We start from the raw sequence: 16,566 nt of genomic DNA, 5'->3' as shown, positions 1-16,566 counted from the left end.
AGCACAAAAGTAAAGCTTTGCACTTACACGGTTTGGCAGTGCCTTGACATCTCCGGTCCATCCATGAGCAGTGACAACAGTTTCATTCCTCAAAGCCCCACACTTGTATCTCTCCCCTCAGACAACTAAGATCTCTCTTACCGAGCTCCTCCATCTAACAGAAGCCTCCAAGTGGCAGAAGCAGAGGGAGCACCTCAGACAAGGAGAGACTTTCTGTAAGCAGACTGATCTTCCCAGCCTTATACTAACCTGATGTTTCTGCAGCTCCTGAACATATCTAGCTAGCTCCTCCTCAGTCAAGTCTTGACCAGGTTGCTGTCTGTGAGCAGTCATCTTCTCATTCTTCCCTGCAAATAGCAATGGAGTTCAGTTTTATCACAAATGGGGGATGCAGATTTCATGGACAGAACCATAGAAAACAGAAAGAAGCAGACCGGCAGGAGTACGTCTCAGGCCATAGCACACCTCAAGCTTAATGAGGCTTTGCATGGTCTGGCCAGGTCTTTGAAAGAAAATAGGTGTGTGGCTGCCTTGGACTTCAGAACCTGGGCTTCCAGACTGTCCCCCTATTGACCTACACTATGATAACAATGTGATAAGAAAGAGGCTGCACTCTGCTCTCCTCCCCTGTTATTTAAAAAGTAGCACCTATAATAAACTCAAACATTTTGGCTTCTTGAAGGGAATACATAGAAAGAAGCTCAGTGCTATGCAAGTAGAGTGGTGCCTAATGAAGAGGTAACTTTGCTTAGTGGAGATGCATCTTGCTGGTGTATCTGATCTGATTCTTTGGTTTAATTATCTGTCTAACAATAACCTCTGGACCTTCTACTACTCTGACACGGGCAGAAAGTGGAAGAATTGCTGTTCTACTGTGTGCTTCAGCCATGGATGCAGTGAGTCAGGTAGGCATCAACACTGGGTTGCAGCTTTGAAGATTGTTTCTGGGCAGGCAGCAAAAAGAGTCTCTCATTTGATTGCTTAACCACTCACAGCTCCACAGGCAGCTCTATGAAGTATAACAGTTATCTTTTCTGAGGTGAATTCCTGCTGCAGTAGCCAAGTCCAAGCTGAGGGAATCCCAAAGCTTTGCACTGCAGACTGACAGACATGAAAGAAACACTGCACACACAAACCTGTTGCTGTTTCCCTCTCTCCCCCTCTGCCCAAGCTACAGGACTCTGGCTGGTTATAGATCTGAAGGTGCTGCTGACAGCTCCTGCTCAGCACTGAAAACTAAGCTCATGCTAAACTCTGGTTTCTGGAGAAGAAGGCCAGAAAAATGCAGCACAGTGCTGAGATGGTGAACTTTACTGTGTATTTTTAAAAATAGCCCTCCAGGGGAAGAACAGATAGACCAGCAACCCTGCCTCACTATGAACACTACCTCCCTTCATCTATGTCGCCTTTGTTCTGCTTTACAGTTCTTAATGCAAGAAGCTAAAGCACTTTGCTGCCAGCAGTGGATTAAGTCTCATTTAGGTTCTCCTCAGGCAGGATTCCTGTTTTACAGATACTATAAATATAAATACATATAGAATACAAGTGTCCAGCTCACACCCACATGTAAGGTAACAGACAGGGACCTATTTGGCTTGTGTTTGCCCTGAGCCAGCAGGATGCAAAGCAGCTCTGCTTTGGAATATCCATTGCTGAATTTTCATATTAAACTCAACCTACAAAGCCCAGCACCACTGTTCCCAATTCAGTTACACACTTTCTGATCTCTAGAACAGAACCAACTTGGGTCTGGCCATCTTGGAGCGAGAACCCACCAACAGAGAAGGTAATAAAGAACATGAGCGAGCCCCTCAAAAGCTAGAAAATAAAACTCCTTTTGCACAAAACCAAATACAGTCATCCTCTGGAGAGCATACAGACCTTCACACGTCATTGCAGTGCACACCCAGTTTCCACAGGCACAGACACAGCGGTTGCACTCCACCTGGGTCTCTGCTCCATCCTCATAGGTCTCGTCTTCCAGGGCACACTCTAGAAAGGCACAGAACAGGGACAATAGTTACAACAGTAACCCTACAGATTCAGGAGATAATGTGAGAGAGGAGACACAATCTCACTCTCAAAGAGAAGTTGGGGTTATGCCCTTGGAAGAGGCCACCAGTCCACCAAAGGTTTCAGCTGGACCACTAGGACAGAAATATTCACGTTGAATTTGGTGTGTGAAATTAGCTCCAAAATAATTATTAGGGAAAGTCATGCGCTTTGCTTTGTTTCTTCAAAAGCACACAAGTCAAGTTCTCGGTCCCAAATGAGATCTTGATACTGGGTTTACTTAACTGTCCTGATCTGCTATACACAGAAGAGAACACCCAAAGTGAAAGTTTTGGTTACTCTGAAACAAATCCAACATGGGAGGAGCTGGGGAAAGGGTGTATGTGTTTGCTGTAGCCCTGAGAAAGAAAGGAAAAAGGAAAAGCTTTCTCATTTTAGCTCACATTTCTTCTCTGTTATAAAACCATACAACCATAACCCTCAAAGCACTTAATTGTGGTGGTTCAGTGAAAACCATGCCCTCAGAGACAGAAATGTCATCTCTGGCTTCCTACTAAATATCCCCTAGGAAGCACGGGTCGGTGTCACTGTAGTGGATGTAAATCCAGCACCTTTGGACCAGCAGGTGAAAACACCCCCTGAGGAGATGATTAGATGAATGGCTTGGCATGCCTGGTCAGCAGAATGCTAAGCTGCTTCCACGTAACACTGAGCAGGATTTGGAAGGATAGCGAACTTTGAGACGCTCATCAGGGAGGGTTTCTGTGTGAAAGGCAGAGCATAGCAGGACTTCGTCCTGGTCCAACTCTTCTAAGTTATCCAGACATTAACTCTTCAAATGATTTATATCCATGCTGTTAAATACAGGCCTTGACGATCAAAGCATACCTTATCCATTTGACCTACGTCCCTGCTTCTAAAATACAAACCTTTTTAATCACATGAGCTCTGGGAGCTCTGCAACAGGAATAGCAGTACGTTTGACAACATAGGAATGGGAGAACAAGGGGTGCTGTGGGATAGCAGGCAGGGCACATATCAACATTAACTCTGGGAATGGGAATGTTCCCTTACCAGGAACCCACTAGTTCCCCAATACAAGTGAGGAATTCCTACTTTTCTCTGGTGGGTTGAAGGATGGGCTGAGGCACTTGAGAAATTCATTGAAGCTGAGCTTCCAGTCAGCATTTTCATCTGACAGCTCGATGAGGGCATCTACGCAGAGTCCCCTGAAAGGAAACACAGAGGCATGTTCCGCACAGGGCTGTACCAAGTCATTCCTTCCTCTACTGGCTTCAGAGTACAGATGAGTTAAACTAGTAACAACTAGGAAGGTTCTGAGATGCCAGGAACAAATGTCTTCTGTAAGAAAACCTCCCTGATGTAAACAGAAGAAAAACAGACGCCATTCTCCTGGCTGGAGGAAGGCTGAGGTGTGCAGGGGTTGGTATTCAGAACAAATCAGGCAGCAGGAATAGCACCTTGCTGACACCTACACGCTGTCACACAAGTACAGATGCAAACACACTTCAACCACAAGCAGTCATTGTCTTGCACACAGGGGCACAGAAAAAGGGAAACCTTTTAAGCTATGATTTCATGTGATGGCTGCACCAGTTCTAATTACAGGCTCCCCATGAGCTGTGTTCTCCCACCATCTTCCTGGCACCGGATCTAGCTATTGAGTAAGAGGCAAGCATGGTGCACTGGAAAGTTAAATCTCTAGGAAATAAACAAGACAAATTTTCTGTCATTCAGCTTAACCTCCTGGCTTCAAAACTATTAGATCCAATGCAAAAGAGAGTTGGAATGTATGGCCCAACCTGAAGGCTAAGGGTGGGACTGCTCCTTTTGGTGGCATTCGTGTCTAATTAAGTGAGAAGCCCTTTCATACACAGTTATGTTTGCTGGTTCTGTTTTTCTAACTGCTATTTTCCATGGCTGTTTTTTTCATCCCCCCCTTTGTACCACATCTGGTTCCTCTCCTTCTGGCATCCTGACACTGCCTACCTGAGCAGCTTGTTGGTCTCCTGGTCCACGTAGGTTGTGATGTTGACAGCAGTCTCGTTCTGCTCCACAAACTTCAGGAATTCGGTGGAGTCCAGGCGAGAATCGCCATCATCAAAGTTCTGTAGGGAAAGATGGGAAGACGTGAGAGGGTCTCATCTGCTAACTCGAAGTACCCCTTCCTCATTGCTTTTCCACAGGTAATTAGCATTTCTGAAGCACTAATGAAGCAGGTTGTATCATCCCTGTTTTTCACAAAGAACAGAGGCTCGGAGAAAAACAACATATCCACACTAGCATCAGAACTGGGAGACCTGGCTCTAGCTTCCAGCTCGCTGGTAAGCTACACTGCCTCTCATTCACCTCCTGTTGCTTGATTTATGGCTCTAACCCCATTCCTTCTCTTTGTTCCAGCCAGCTCACAGCTTTCTTATATACCTCCTGCTTTAAAGCAGACCAGTTGTGCTCAAGAAGGTGTCAGCTTTCCAATATGTGTAAATCCAAAGCTGTGTATGGACTGTGACAGTGACAAAAGGGAAAATCACAGGAAGCAATTTTCTGCTGATCCCCAAGAAGGAACAATTTAATGCAACAGCTAAACACCTTGCCACCAGCTTCACAGGGTCCCGACAGGACTCCTGGCACTGACAAGCAGGATTTTTAGCCCCAATGTCCTGGCTGTACTCCCACTGCAGTAATTGTATTCTGCCTCCCCATTTGGAGATGTCATATCAGAGCGCAGGGCACGCAGCAGGAACTGCTGGGCCCCCTCAGAGACAGCTGCATTGCAGTGAAGGGAAAATGAATCCTGCAGGCAGATTGCTGCACAAGATGCTGGTCAGCCTCTGCCGTGTGACTCAGGGCAGGTCACTGTGCCTCCCTGAGCAGGGCTTCCAGGAATGCTCAAATGCTGCCTGCTGCTATCTCTGGTTCAGAAGTATGCAGGGCTAGGAAAATATCTGCCTGTGCTGTAGCCTGTGTAAAAATGCCTCGCTAATATATTTCAGCTTCTACGAGATGTCGAAGTCTTTCTCCCTATTTCTTTTGAAAGTGGCCACAGCTCTCTTGACCCAAACTGGGGTAAGCTAGTTTTCTTGGCTTTCAAGAGAACGGTATGCATTTACCTGATCCCCAAGAGACACGCTAAAACACAGCAGCTTCTCAATATTGGTCTAATCTCTAATGCAGGGTTCTTCAAGGTCTGCCTAGTGTTTGACCCACATCCCAGTGACTCACACAAGGCACGCTTCCAGAAGGGAGAGAGCTACACGCCACATCTGCAAGCTCCTCTGGTCAAGGAGAAAAGGGAAAACTTTCCCCTCCTCCTAGCCTCCAGCGTTTACTGCCTGCTCGTGTTTAGACAAACCCTGTGGCCTGAGCAGGTCCCCTGTGATAGAGGCTGGGGACAGCGTGTGTGTGAGGGCATGCCAGGGTGCTGGCAGACACCCGCAGGGTTCCTGAAGCAGTGGTTTCAAGTGAGTTTCCACAGAAGAGGTAGAATTAATGGCTACAAAGGCGAAGATGCTCTCCGTAGTGCGGGGACTGGCTCCTCTACCTCACCAGGGGGTGCCATTGCCATGGCAAATTTGCTTGCAGCGTTAACTCCTGTCAGGCACCATTAATCTCTTACTGTCAACAGCTTATGATTTAAACACTCTCCCCCTTTCCCCACCTGCTCCTCCAGCTCCATCTTGAATGCTTTGAAGTCTTTATCAGGAGCCGGGTGTGAGGGGGAGGGAGGCAGCAGTGCATGCGGCAGGAGCATGGCAGAAGCGTGTGATCTATGGGTTATAAAAGGGGTGGGGATAGGGTGAGGTTGACAGGGAAGAATTATTGCAGGGGGGTCACAGGCAGTTCCATCTCCCTGCAGAGCAACAGGAAACCACCAGCTCTCTGCCACAAGTGGGCCACGCTCCACACAGGCACATATTCCACCAAGCACCCCCTGTTTCCACCTCAACATGGCCTCGGGGCTGTCAGGAACAAAGGATCAGTAGCTCTGCCACAGCTCCCTGCTCCTTGTATCTGTATTGCTCATCTATCTTTCCTCTTCTGTCAGTCCTTTGCCTTCTAAGACCAGTTCTTTTCTCCCCTACCATGGAATACTGGGACTATCCACGATCTTTTTCTTGAGACACATCGAACAGGAGACAGAGATGCCCCAGGTCATGTGCAAGTGGTTCTGTCAGTAGCTGCTGCAGACAGCACACCGTAGGACACAGCAGGCCTCTCTGGCTCCTGTCTCATCAGGAGCATCTCAATACTGCAGCTTCTTTCATGGCAGTGCTGCTGCTTACAGCGACAGGTCAAGAAGCAGCCGGCTCCACTTGCCTTGAAGTACTTGTCCAGGACTTCACTGTAGTTGCTGCCCTTGGAAAACCAGCCGTCTGGGATAATTTCTGCTTCCAGCCACTGGATGACACGGCGACGAAGCTCGTCCCTGTCCGACTGGTAACAGACAACTGTCGGGAGAGAAAGCAAGGATAAGAGGAACAATGTTGGCAGGGAGACCACAGAGAGCTTACCAGAAATAAAAGCCAAGCAGACAGTCCTGATGGCAGTCTGCAGGCCTCTTGGAGATGATCCATGGCCAGATCAAAGCAGGGCTGCCACGTGCTGAACGGTGGATGGGCTGTGGGTGACACCATGTGGCAAGGCCCGAAAACGACACTCCTGCCAAACTGCCTTCCAGTCCCTGATGCCTGAGGTAAGGGGAGCCGAGGGCCAGCTGACTCATCTCAGACTGAGGGACAGGCTCTGATCAGTGTCCCTGGGTTTTTCAATTCCAAGCACACAGCTATGAGCCCTCGGGTACCAAAACCCCCTTCTTCTCCAACATTGAAGACCAGACTGAGTGAGCCTTCCCCTATGCTCTTCCCAAAACCTGAATTTTAAGGCCTAACATCTCAGGAGGTTTTGTTTCTTTACAGTCCTGGCTTGTCCACTGTAAATCACAAGGGGTCAAGTTGTGCTTTTTCTCAGAGCTCTCTAGTCACAGGTATGGTTTTGTATGCTAGTTACAAACGTGGTATTCAGAAGCAAAACTGAAAGATCATTCAGCTTATTTGCATTGTCACACCTGTCCAGAGGTCAATGAAGAGACAAGGGGGAATCTCTGTGCGCTTGTGCCACTTACACACAGTTCCCAGTTCTCTTCCCAAATACACACAGATTTCAACCAGAGACAAGGAGATGGCTTCTTACCTGGACTTGCAGCTGGATTCTCAGACTTCTTCTCTGTTAAAGGAAAGATAGAAGAGGACATTTCTGATTCAAAATGAAGAAATATGAACTTCCTTCTATCCTGGCTGCCATTTGGGCAAGAGCAGAGGAACATGGGAGCTCTTGGAAACATGAGGACCACAGAGATTATGAAGGGACTGGAGCAAATGCTGTATGAGGGGAGGAAGGCTGCAACTGCTCAGCATGGAGAAGGCTCAGGAGAGACCTCACCAATTTGTATCCCTCTGCACAAAATACCCAGCATACAGCTGGACAAAGGCATAATATGATGGGTGAGCACTTGTTTGACAGGTTGCCTTGCCTTGTTATCATACAGGGCCCTCAGCTCTCTACCTTTTAGAGTAGCTGATCCTTGCTGCTCCCTGACACAGGGTTACCTTTACAGTGGCCATCGTAATCCACTTGGATCTTGGAGCCAGTGAGGCAGGCATCTCGGTGCAGCTCACAATGGTTCAGGTACGTCTTGCCATTGCTACCACACACAGGCCTCTTGTGAGGTTTGCATTTCTGTGACAAAGCCAGAGATGAGAGCTTTTACTGCCCCTCAGAGGCAGCAATAAGGAGCAGGCACATACCAGGTTCAGCCCAGCCCAAAAACCTTTCAAACCCTCCCACTGCATCCCCAAGAAAAGCCACATGGATAAGACTGTACATGTAGATTCAAAGGCTTCTCTGCATCCCATTCCCAGTCAGCAACACCACAGCAGGAGCACCTCAGAAGCAGAGCACAGCAAAAAAAATCAAAACTTGGTGTAAACACTGAATGCAGTCCTACAGCTGCAGCTCTATGTGCAGTGAATGTGTCCGTCCCAAGGTGTGTGCTTCTGCTTGCTCAGCTCTGTTACAGCTCTCTACAGGCTTTGCTCCACATTTCAGCCTCTGGATTTAGCCCTTGTTGCCAGCCAGCAGCAGACAGCTCAACCTACAGCAGAGTGAGAGCTCACCAGTGCCACCAAGCAAGGTGCAAGCTTCTTTCTCCTGCCTCATTTTGCCTGGCCAAGCCTGTCCTGACAGCAGTCTCCCTGCTTGCTAAGGGACCAATTCTGTTCCCATAGCTCAGGCTGGCTGTGTCTGAGCTATGGGCTGGGAGGGAGGGAGGAGCAGAGAGCTCATTCCCAGGAGCCAGGCAGGAGCCATTTGAAAGCATGGAGCAGAGCAGGGAGACCCTGTCTTCACAGCTGGGCAAGGCTTTTCTAATCATCTCCAGCTCCCTGCTGGAGGAAACTATTCATGCTTACAGCACTCCACCACAATTATGTCCATTTTACAAAAGCTGATTTTTTAGTAGGGTGCTTGTAACCTCCTCAAACAAGCCTCCAGGGAGGGAAAGCTGTCTTGGAGCTTGCTGTCTCTCCTTCAGTGCCCTCCAAAGCCAGCTGGATATCAATACCCCACTAGGCTCTCCCAACAAAAGACCTCCAGCCAAGTCTGCCATGCCTGTTAAAGGCTGTGGGAGCAGCACAGCTGCAAGTCCCAGACAATGTACACGCTGCAGGGCTCTTCCCTCACACCATGCAGTGAAAGGCCCCGCTGTTTGAAGAGCTGCTGTGAATTTGCAGCTGCTCCAAACCAGCCTTTGTGATGCCCCCCCAGTGACTGAAGTGCAGCCCAAGGGCTGGGAGGTGTAGGAGCTGTTCTGTCCCCATACCTCAATGCAGAGGCAGGTCGGCTCTCCCTTCTCCGTCACTGCACATTCCCGCCCAGCTCCACAGAAAACGTTGGCACAGATTTTGGATTTGCTCCTTGGCTCTTCCTGCAAGGCATAAAAAAAGAGACAAGGAATACATCGAGTCACCCAAACCAACAGCAGCAGCCCTCAATGCAGCTGTAAGATATAATACACATAGCTCCTATGCTGGAGCACACAGCACCAAGCCGGTAATGCACAGATGACAGAGCAGGACAGACATGATGGTTGGAAGATGGACAGCTCAGACAATAAGCAGGGGAAGAAACAGGAGCTGGGGCTACAGCCCCAGCAATAAAGGCTTTCCTCAAGGTCGTTCCTGGAAAATCACCTAGGAGAACTGGAGTGAACATGAGCAAAAGAGCAGGTAGCACAAAAGGCAGGAGTAATGCCTTCGAGGCAAGGGCTGCTGCCTCCCAATTTTCTCCACGGAGGGCAGGCAGCAGAAATGTCTTTGCTTGAGACATTTAAGAAGAAGGTGAACATGACCCTGGAGAAATGTGTAATGCCAAATAGAAGGAAGAAACTGCCATCGGGCACCAGATATTGCCCCTGACACAAAAGAACAACACAGATCTGCACAGCCCATTATCTTGCCTGCACTAGTCAAACAACACCATTTCCTTTCACCAGTCTAAGGTCTCTTCTTACTTAGACTCTTAAAGGAGAAGATGGTTCCAGGGGTTCTGACTTGGAGACTGGGATTTTAATCCATGCTTTGCCGTTCATTTCTTTCGTGACTCTTATTTCATCCCACCTAGAAGCATCCAGTTCAGGGCTGCCATCTACCTCCCACAACAGTTTGGCATCAGAGTCAGAAATCTGAGGAACGTAGAATAAGCAACGAGACAGCTTGACCCCATCTGCCCTCTAATACACAAAGACTTTTCCCCTTCCCATCTGAGAATCATCCTTTACCTCCGCTCACTGTGTTATCTTCATACCTCCAACATATACCTTTGCAAATAGATGATGAAAAAGGAGCAGAATCTCTCTCTCCAACCACACCATGCTGGCTTTCTATAAAGCTCCCCTTGTTGGAGCCGTAAGAGCCCAGACAGTGAGGGTAAAGGACAAGAGGAGCGGGCACAGAGTGAGGGCACTTCATCAGGAGCAAAAAGCTTTTCTGCTATCAGCAGCCACAGCTCCTGACTGCCAAGACCTCTCTCCTTGCTGTTGTGGGGCTGCAGGGAGAAACACGATGTGTTGCAGCAATCAATGAGAGCCAAGTGTTGAGAAAAAACTTGGTTTGCACATTCCATCACATTACCCAAGCGTGCTCTGGGCTAAACAGCTTTTGCAGAGGTGCTGGGAGAGTAGGTGCCTTGTACACTGAGGGGAGCACAGAGCACAGGGTCTGTCACCTGAAGGCATTTGTGCTTCTAGCTCTGGAAGCACATTTCTCCCAACTGCTCGCATTTGGGACTAACGAGCAAACCTGACCTGATTCCTGCGGCATCCCTTGGTTCTCTAACACTCTGGTGTGACAGGGCGGAAATCTGGCAGCATCATAAACGGAACAGATTAGAAGGAAACAAGCAAGCATCCCCAGCATTAGGATGGCCATGAACAAGCAGTCCAATAAGCACTGCCATTTCTCTTTCTTAGGACTATTGCTTCAGGGCGTCTACAGAGCTCTTGAAGAAACCCTGCACAAACTAGCTTTAAGTCTCACTTGGAAGGTTTGTTTTCAATCGTCAGAGATAATCTCAGTGCATGGGTTTTGAACCATGCTGTATCACACCACACTGAACGTACCCCCACAGGCAACATTACTGTTAGGATAGTGGAGGGCTGCAGAGTGATCTGTATGCCCTGCTCTGGAAGGAAACCTGCCATCAAGCTGCAGAAGCTCTGTACTACCTGGCCCCAAAGCGACACCATCTGCATCCATCTCCCTGGCATCCAGGAGGCCTTGGTTCCTTCCCTGTAGCTCAGAGCAGCAGAGGCGTCCATGGGCAGCTCAGAAGGCCTGAAAACAGGCAATCCCCAAAGCAATCAGGCAAAGAAGAAAGGAGAAGATGTCGAGTTTGTAAGACAGAGCCCAGGCCAATGCTGCATTCCTCAGGGGACTGCAACCAGACACACGTTCCCAACACTGACAACAACCTATTGAAAAGGTGTCAGCATGAGCTCTGCACTGGATGCAAAGGGGCCCAGAGCCATTACACTTTCAGGCACCCTGCTCCTCCTCCTCCCTGCGGTTCCGAAGCCCTTCTGTGAGGAGCAGAACTAAGGAAGCCCAGCCTCTAGCAGCTCTCTGCACAGCCCATCTGTCAGCCAGCACAGGGTAGCTCATGAACTCCTTCCTCGGGGGCTGATCATGGGTCCCTCTCATTAAGCTGGTCACCCAGAGCCACAGGAACAGCTGAGTCCTGTCATCTCAGAGGCTTCAACCACTCCATCAGTGGAGGCGGAAAGTGGCTGATGGATTGGAGAGCCACTGGAGGTGAGGGGCAGGCGGGCACTGACAGCAGCCCAGCATCACTCTGCCTCTTGGGGGATCTGGGAGAAAAGCAATTCCTCTGCAATTTCACTAATGGGAAACAAGCAGGACTGCGTACATTTCCACCCACGTCCACACGAGCAGACAGAAGCCAGTAAGGAGAGGAAGGCAGGAACTGCAGAAAGGAGTAACCTAATAAAGAGGACAAAGTCATCTGCCAAACAGCTGATTTCCCTTCCAGCGAGATGCCGCTAGCTAGCAGCAGCAGCCAGGCACACCTCTCACAGGGATTCCTCCGTACAAGGGCTGTTTTCCCTTTTAAGCTGTAAGGAATGTCTGCGCTCTGGCCCCTACAACCTCTTATTTTCCATCACAAGGCAATGACCGGTGAGGCCCCATAAGGGGAACAATGACACAGGAGTCTGGGAAAGAGGAAATCTCTGTCACAAACAAGTCTGGAAAATGGCTGCTGGAAGGCAGGGAGGCTGTGCCTGGCATCGCTCTCGCTGTAGCAGCCTCGCTCCGCTGCTCATCCTAAAAACCCCTTTGCAGTCACTGCCTTGAACACAGAACAGGCCAAAACCACGCTGCCTCACAGCACTCCTCCCTCTGCCCATCCACACAGCCCTCCTGGAGCAGGGACCGAATTACCTGGTGCCTCAGCCCTTGGCCTGTGGCCCCCATATAGTTGAGATTAATTAAGTTAATCTGATGGGGGCTGTGAGGTGAGAGTGGCATCCTCGTCCTCTCAGGACAGACTGGAAAAGAGGACCGCAGGAGGTGATTTGCCCAAAAGCTGCCTACAGCAGGGGCTCAGATCCCCTCTCTTCCTGGTCTGGGGCCAGGACTGTGCTGCAATGTGACAGACAAGCCACAGTCCTTGCTGGGGCACAGCCCTCCTTCCTAGACCCCAAATGCCTAAGGCCAGGCTATGTTTTGTTACAGCTGGACTTCTGAGAACCACAATTCTCCATCCTGTTTTGCTTAAACCACAAAAGCAAGGCCAGCATTAACTCCTGAATGTCATCAGGAGAGGACAGCATACAGGACAAGCACCTAGGAGCAGGCAGAGGAAGCCTCTGCTGTCAAGGGAAGGAAGAAGAGGAGAAGGAGCTCAGGCTCCTTGGGGCAGGCAGGGATGGTGCATTTGTCCCTGCCTTCCCAACCTAAGCAGCCTCCTAACTCCTCCTGTTAAGAAGCACAGACCCCATCCTCTACACCCCTCTCCAAGCACACCCGGGCTCAGCAGTAGAAAGAAGCTTTCTCTGCCAGCAGCATTTTCCCAAGGAAAAAGGTGCCTTTCCAGTCCTGGCCCACAGAGCTTAGTACCAGAGCCCTAACACCCTCTGCCCCATTTTGAGGCGCACTCACACTTCATGGTCCTCCCTCGCTACCCAATGTGAGGCTGTTCACACCATATACAACCAACCTCACACACTCCCTTTAGCCCCTAAGTCTATGGTGGGCTGCAGCTCTTTCACAGGCAGCCCATCCTTTATCATTCAGCATCTCCATTTCCTCACTCAGAGGCTACTGGGATGGTGTACACAGCGATTCATTTCCAAAAAGGACCCAGACCTGCCACATTTCTCAGCTATCACCTTGGCACCAAACAGAGGGAACAGTGAGATGAGCAAGTCAGGATTTACAACCCTATGGCACCTCCTCACCTCTTCCAGTAAGTGGAATCACAAGAGGAACACGGAGAGCTGAAAGCACTGAGGTTTGCTAGCAGCCTTGGGCTTCTTGCAAAAGAGACCTCAGTAGTTTTGCTCCCATCAGTGACACAATGCTCTGATGATCCTCATTCCCAGCTCCGTGCCTTGATCCTGCTTTACTCAACTCCTGCCACAGCACATTACAAAAAGCAATGGAAACTTCTATGGAATGGAGGGAAGCATTGAGTCAGCCTCTGTGGGAAGGAGGTGAGAACACCATTGGGCACAAGCCAGTTTCACACTTCCCATTTTCTAGCCTTGGTCACAGACTTGCTCAGCTCCTTGCTGATGCAGAGCCACTTTGGGGTGGTTATCAGACTAAGAAGGAAATCTGAAAGCAGAAGCACAGTAAAACAAAGCTACGAGGACACAAAAGTTTGGGAAGGCTGGGCCACTATCCTGGAGCCTGCGAAGTTAAACCGCGTCCCTGTAGCCGGAGCGAGCTGAAAGCAAGTCAGCCAAAACTCTGCTGCCTCAGAACCTTCACAGTGCAAACCGGGGTCTCAGGAGGTTAAGAGATGCAAGAAAAAAAAAGCTCTCCAGGTTCTTGTAACCTTTGTTTTTACTAGTGAATACCTGACAGCTGGCAGAAGATCACGTGTGACTCCTTGTCAGTACTGGAAAGAGGAATGGAAAAAAACAGTAAAATGAAGAAAAAAATCTTTGCTAGAGGAGGAAGGAGGGGAGGGCTGAGCAAGTACATGAGCTGCAGGGAATGGCAGTGCACATGCACTGAGGACAATCCTCCGATTAAGAAGCAAGAGAAGCCATCAACAACTTCCTATAATTCCTAAGGCTGGGTAATGCTTTTCAGACAGAGGGATAATTCACTGGAAAACGTAATCTGAGGCAAACTGGTACCTAACTGGGGCAACAGTTTCAATCCCCAAACAGCTTCTAAACTGAACTATTCTTCCTTTTTTACTTTAAAATGTGTTTCATGAAGTGTTGCACACAGGCTTGAAGGTTAAAGAAAGCAAAACAAAACCACATTTTGCTGCGATGAACTTCTTTTTGTTCAGCCAGCTCTGGTTTCTGTTGAGAATAAAAGAAGAATTTCAACTGATCTGAAATATATATATATACATATTGTTTTGACTCTTTGATTCAGCTAAAGAATTAGAAAAAGTCAATTATTCCCATGGCTTTACTCCTAAAATATCACCGCTCGTTGTCTAAAGCAACTTATTCCTCCTGTTCTTTCATCTCCCTCCATCTGGCCCTCTGTGACACTGTCTGGAAATAAGGAAGAACTGTTGCAGACATCCCTTTCCCCGCTCTCCGCAATCACGGAATCTTTTCCTGTCTAGCTTGGAAGACTTTTGATGCCGACTCCCATGGCTTGACTTTGAAAAAACAAATAGAAAGACAAAGCTGCAGTTCCCTTTGGTGGCTACAATAACCCAAATAGATGCTGCTGTGGGGAAAGCACCCTCTCCTCTGAGTCGCTCCAGCAAAGCAAACAGCGCTGATTTAACGAGGCAGCTCTCAGATATAACTTCACAGGGGAAAATCCCCTCCTCACCTGCTCTGCTCAGCCCCTTTCTGATGCTCAGCACCCTCTCATTGGTCCTGCCCTTTAGAGCCGAGCTGACTATGCCCATCTCAGTCTGGCCAGCAACCCAAGCACTCGCCTGTTCCTTTTTCCACTGCTTTGGAGGCAGTAAGGAGGTTGTGGGGACTTGCTACCAGTCCCTAGGCTAGAGAGGCAGCACCACAAGTGACCCTGAGGCTCACTGCACTTCCTGGAGCCCCTGGCTCCTAGAAGAGAGATCACTGCCTGAACTGCCTCCAAAACACAAGCTCTTCTCTAGCACTTCTTGAACTCAGCCCAGGATGTTTTGCTTTCTGCCCTGCGGCCTGGCCGGGCTGTGTTTTGGAGATGAAAAGCCGTGAGCATGCACAGCTCCAGCATACATATGCATTCTTGGCTCGCTGGCCTTCCTCAAAACCACTGTGGGTGTGTGCTGTGGGGCAGAGCTGCCTGCCTGCCCAGCAAGAGGGCCATGGCTCTGCTGGACAGCATGTTGTGGGAGTGTTCGGGCAGTCCTTTAAACCCTTTTTGTGTTTTGGGTAAGAATTTTGGGGTTTGGGTTTATTTGGTCAAAAGGAAATGTAACAAATCTCCATTGTTTTTCACTTAAGAACACGACCCTGGTTCTCTCTAAAAGGTTGAGCTGCTGCCCTCGTAGAACACACTTAACCTCAAACACTTGCCATTGGGTGACACAGTCCTTGCAAAGCTCCCCATGGGATCACACAGAGGGCAGAGGCACCTCCTGGATCATCCTCCATCCCCAGGCTGCCAGCGGCCCCTCTGCATATAGCCCTATTTACATGATACCACATAAAGGATGTTAGTTTTTTGCCTTCCTCATACCCATCGAAAGACTGACTTGAAATCCCTCTCACAGCTATGAACTTTCTCCTGATGTTGTCTGACTGTATTCCTAACCAACCCACACCTATTTGCTCACAGACTACTTCTAAGCTTTGACTTAAACAACACATCTCCCTCTTGACATTTCATTCCCCGAACATACCCACTAAGAAGTAGGAAAATACATAGCAGTAACAGACGTCTATCTTAATAAATAATGCTCTTTTATAAAAGCAGTGTGTGTTTCCACTGTTATCAGTAACATTTTCAAAGAAGCAGGGGATAGAGAAATCTTCTGTTGCAATGGGAAACATGAGAGACTGGACAAACTAAGGGTGGAAATGCGCAGTATAACCCCATTTTACGGTCAGAAGAGGGCAAGTAAAAGTTTCAAGACAGCATTCATGATTTTTGTTATGAGACAAGCTTAGCTAAGATGATCATCAGGAAAATAAAGCCACGTCTGCCAAATTCCAGATTTCTTCCAGAGGGAATCCTTCAGACAACAGGATGTGACACACAAGATTAGGGATGAAGAGAAGCAGAATGGATTTGCCCTTTGGTTACATCCATCCATCTAGGAATGAAGAGAATGACAGCTGCTTGCGGGAGGCAGCTTCAGCTGTGTTTGAGCACTTTGAAAGGAACAATTCCTTTCATGCAGGCACTTGTAAAGCTCTTTTTTCTTCATTGAGATCACACATTCACTCTTCTCTTCTTCCCTCCAAAACTCCTCATCATCTCACTTTCCCAGCTGAGCTGAACATGGTCCCTTCAGGACAAAGGTGAGTTCCATTTTGGGAATGCAGGAGTTGGCAGTTGGCTAATAGAACTGAAAGTCCAGCTTTTGACAGTAAAATGGTTTTGTTATGAAAAAATAATAATACAATTACATTATTTCCCAACACAAATTCCACAGTGTTAAATGCCTGAGTAATGTAGCATTGTCCTTGAAGCTGTGGGTGTAGGAATTTTACACGGGGAGATAGGAAGACAAAAGGAGCTTTCATAGGAGATATGTTTTATTGCACAGATTTCCAGTGCTTCCCAGATATTTTGAACAAGAGACACA

The 16,566-nt window shown here is 48.5% G+C and overlaps 1 protein-coding gene across 1 annotated transcript in view; it reads right to left on the bottom strand.

The window, feature by feature from the left end:
* Positions 1 to 16,566, bottom strand: part of FSTL1 (follistatin like 1) — a 34,517-nt gene that overhangs the window by 2,035 nt on the left and 15,916 nt on the right. The window contains exons 3-10 of the mRNA XM_015874796.3: positions 8,912 to 9,016; positions 7,641 to 7,770; positions 7,225 to 7,257; positions 6,352 to 6,482; positions 4,024 to 4,142; positions 3,130 to 3,242; positions 1,882 to 1,992; positions 250 to 347 (exon numbers count right to left, since the gene is read on the bottom strand). Coding sequence (XP_015730282.2) covers positions 250 to 347; positions 1,882 to 1,992; positions 3,130 to 3,242; positions 4,024 to 4,142; positions 6,352 to 6,482; positions 7,225 to 7,257; positions 7,641 to 7,770; positions 8,912 to 9,016 — 840 coding nt within the window. The remainder of the gene's footprint in view (positions 1 to 249; positions 348 to 1,881; positions 1,993 to 3,129; positions 3,243 to 4,023; positions 4,143 to 6,351; positions 6,483 to 7,224; positions 7,258 to 7,640; positions 7,771 to 8,911; positions 9,017 to 16,566) is intronic.

Source organism: Coturnix japonica, chromosome 1 (genome assembly GCF_054131305.1).
Source record: "Coturnix japonica strain WE chromosome 1, WE-NBRP24, whole genome shotgun sequence".
Classification (NCBI taxonomy): domain Eukaryota; kingdom Metazoa; phylum Chordata; class Aves; order Galliformes; family Phasianidae; genus Coturnix; species Coturnix japonica.
This window is presented reverse-complemented; position numbering and strand designations above follow the sequence as displayed.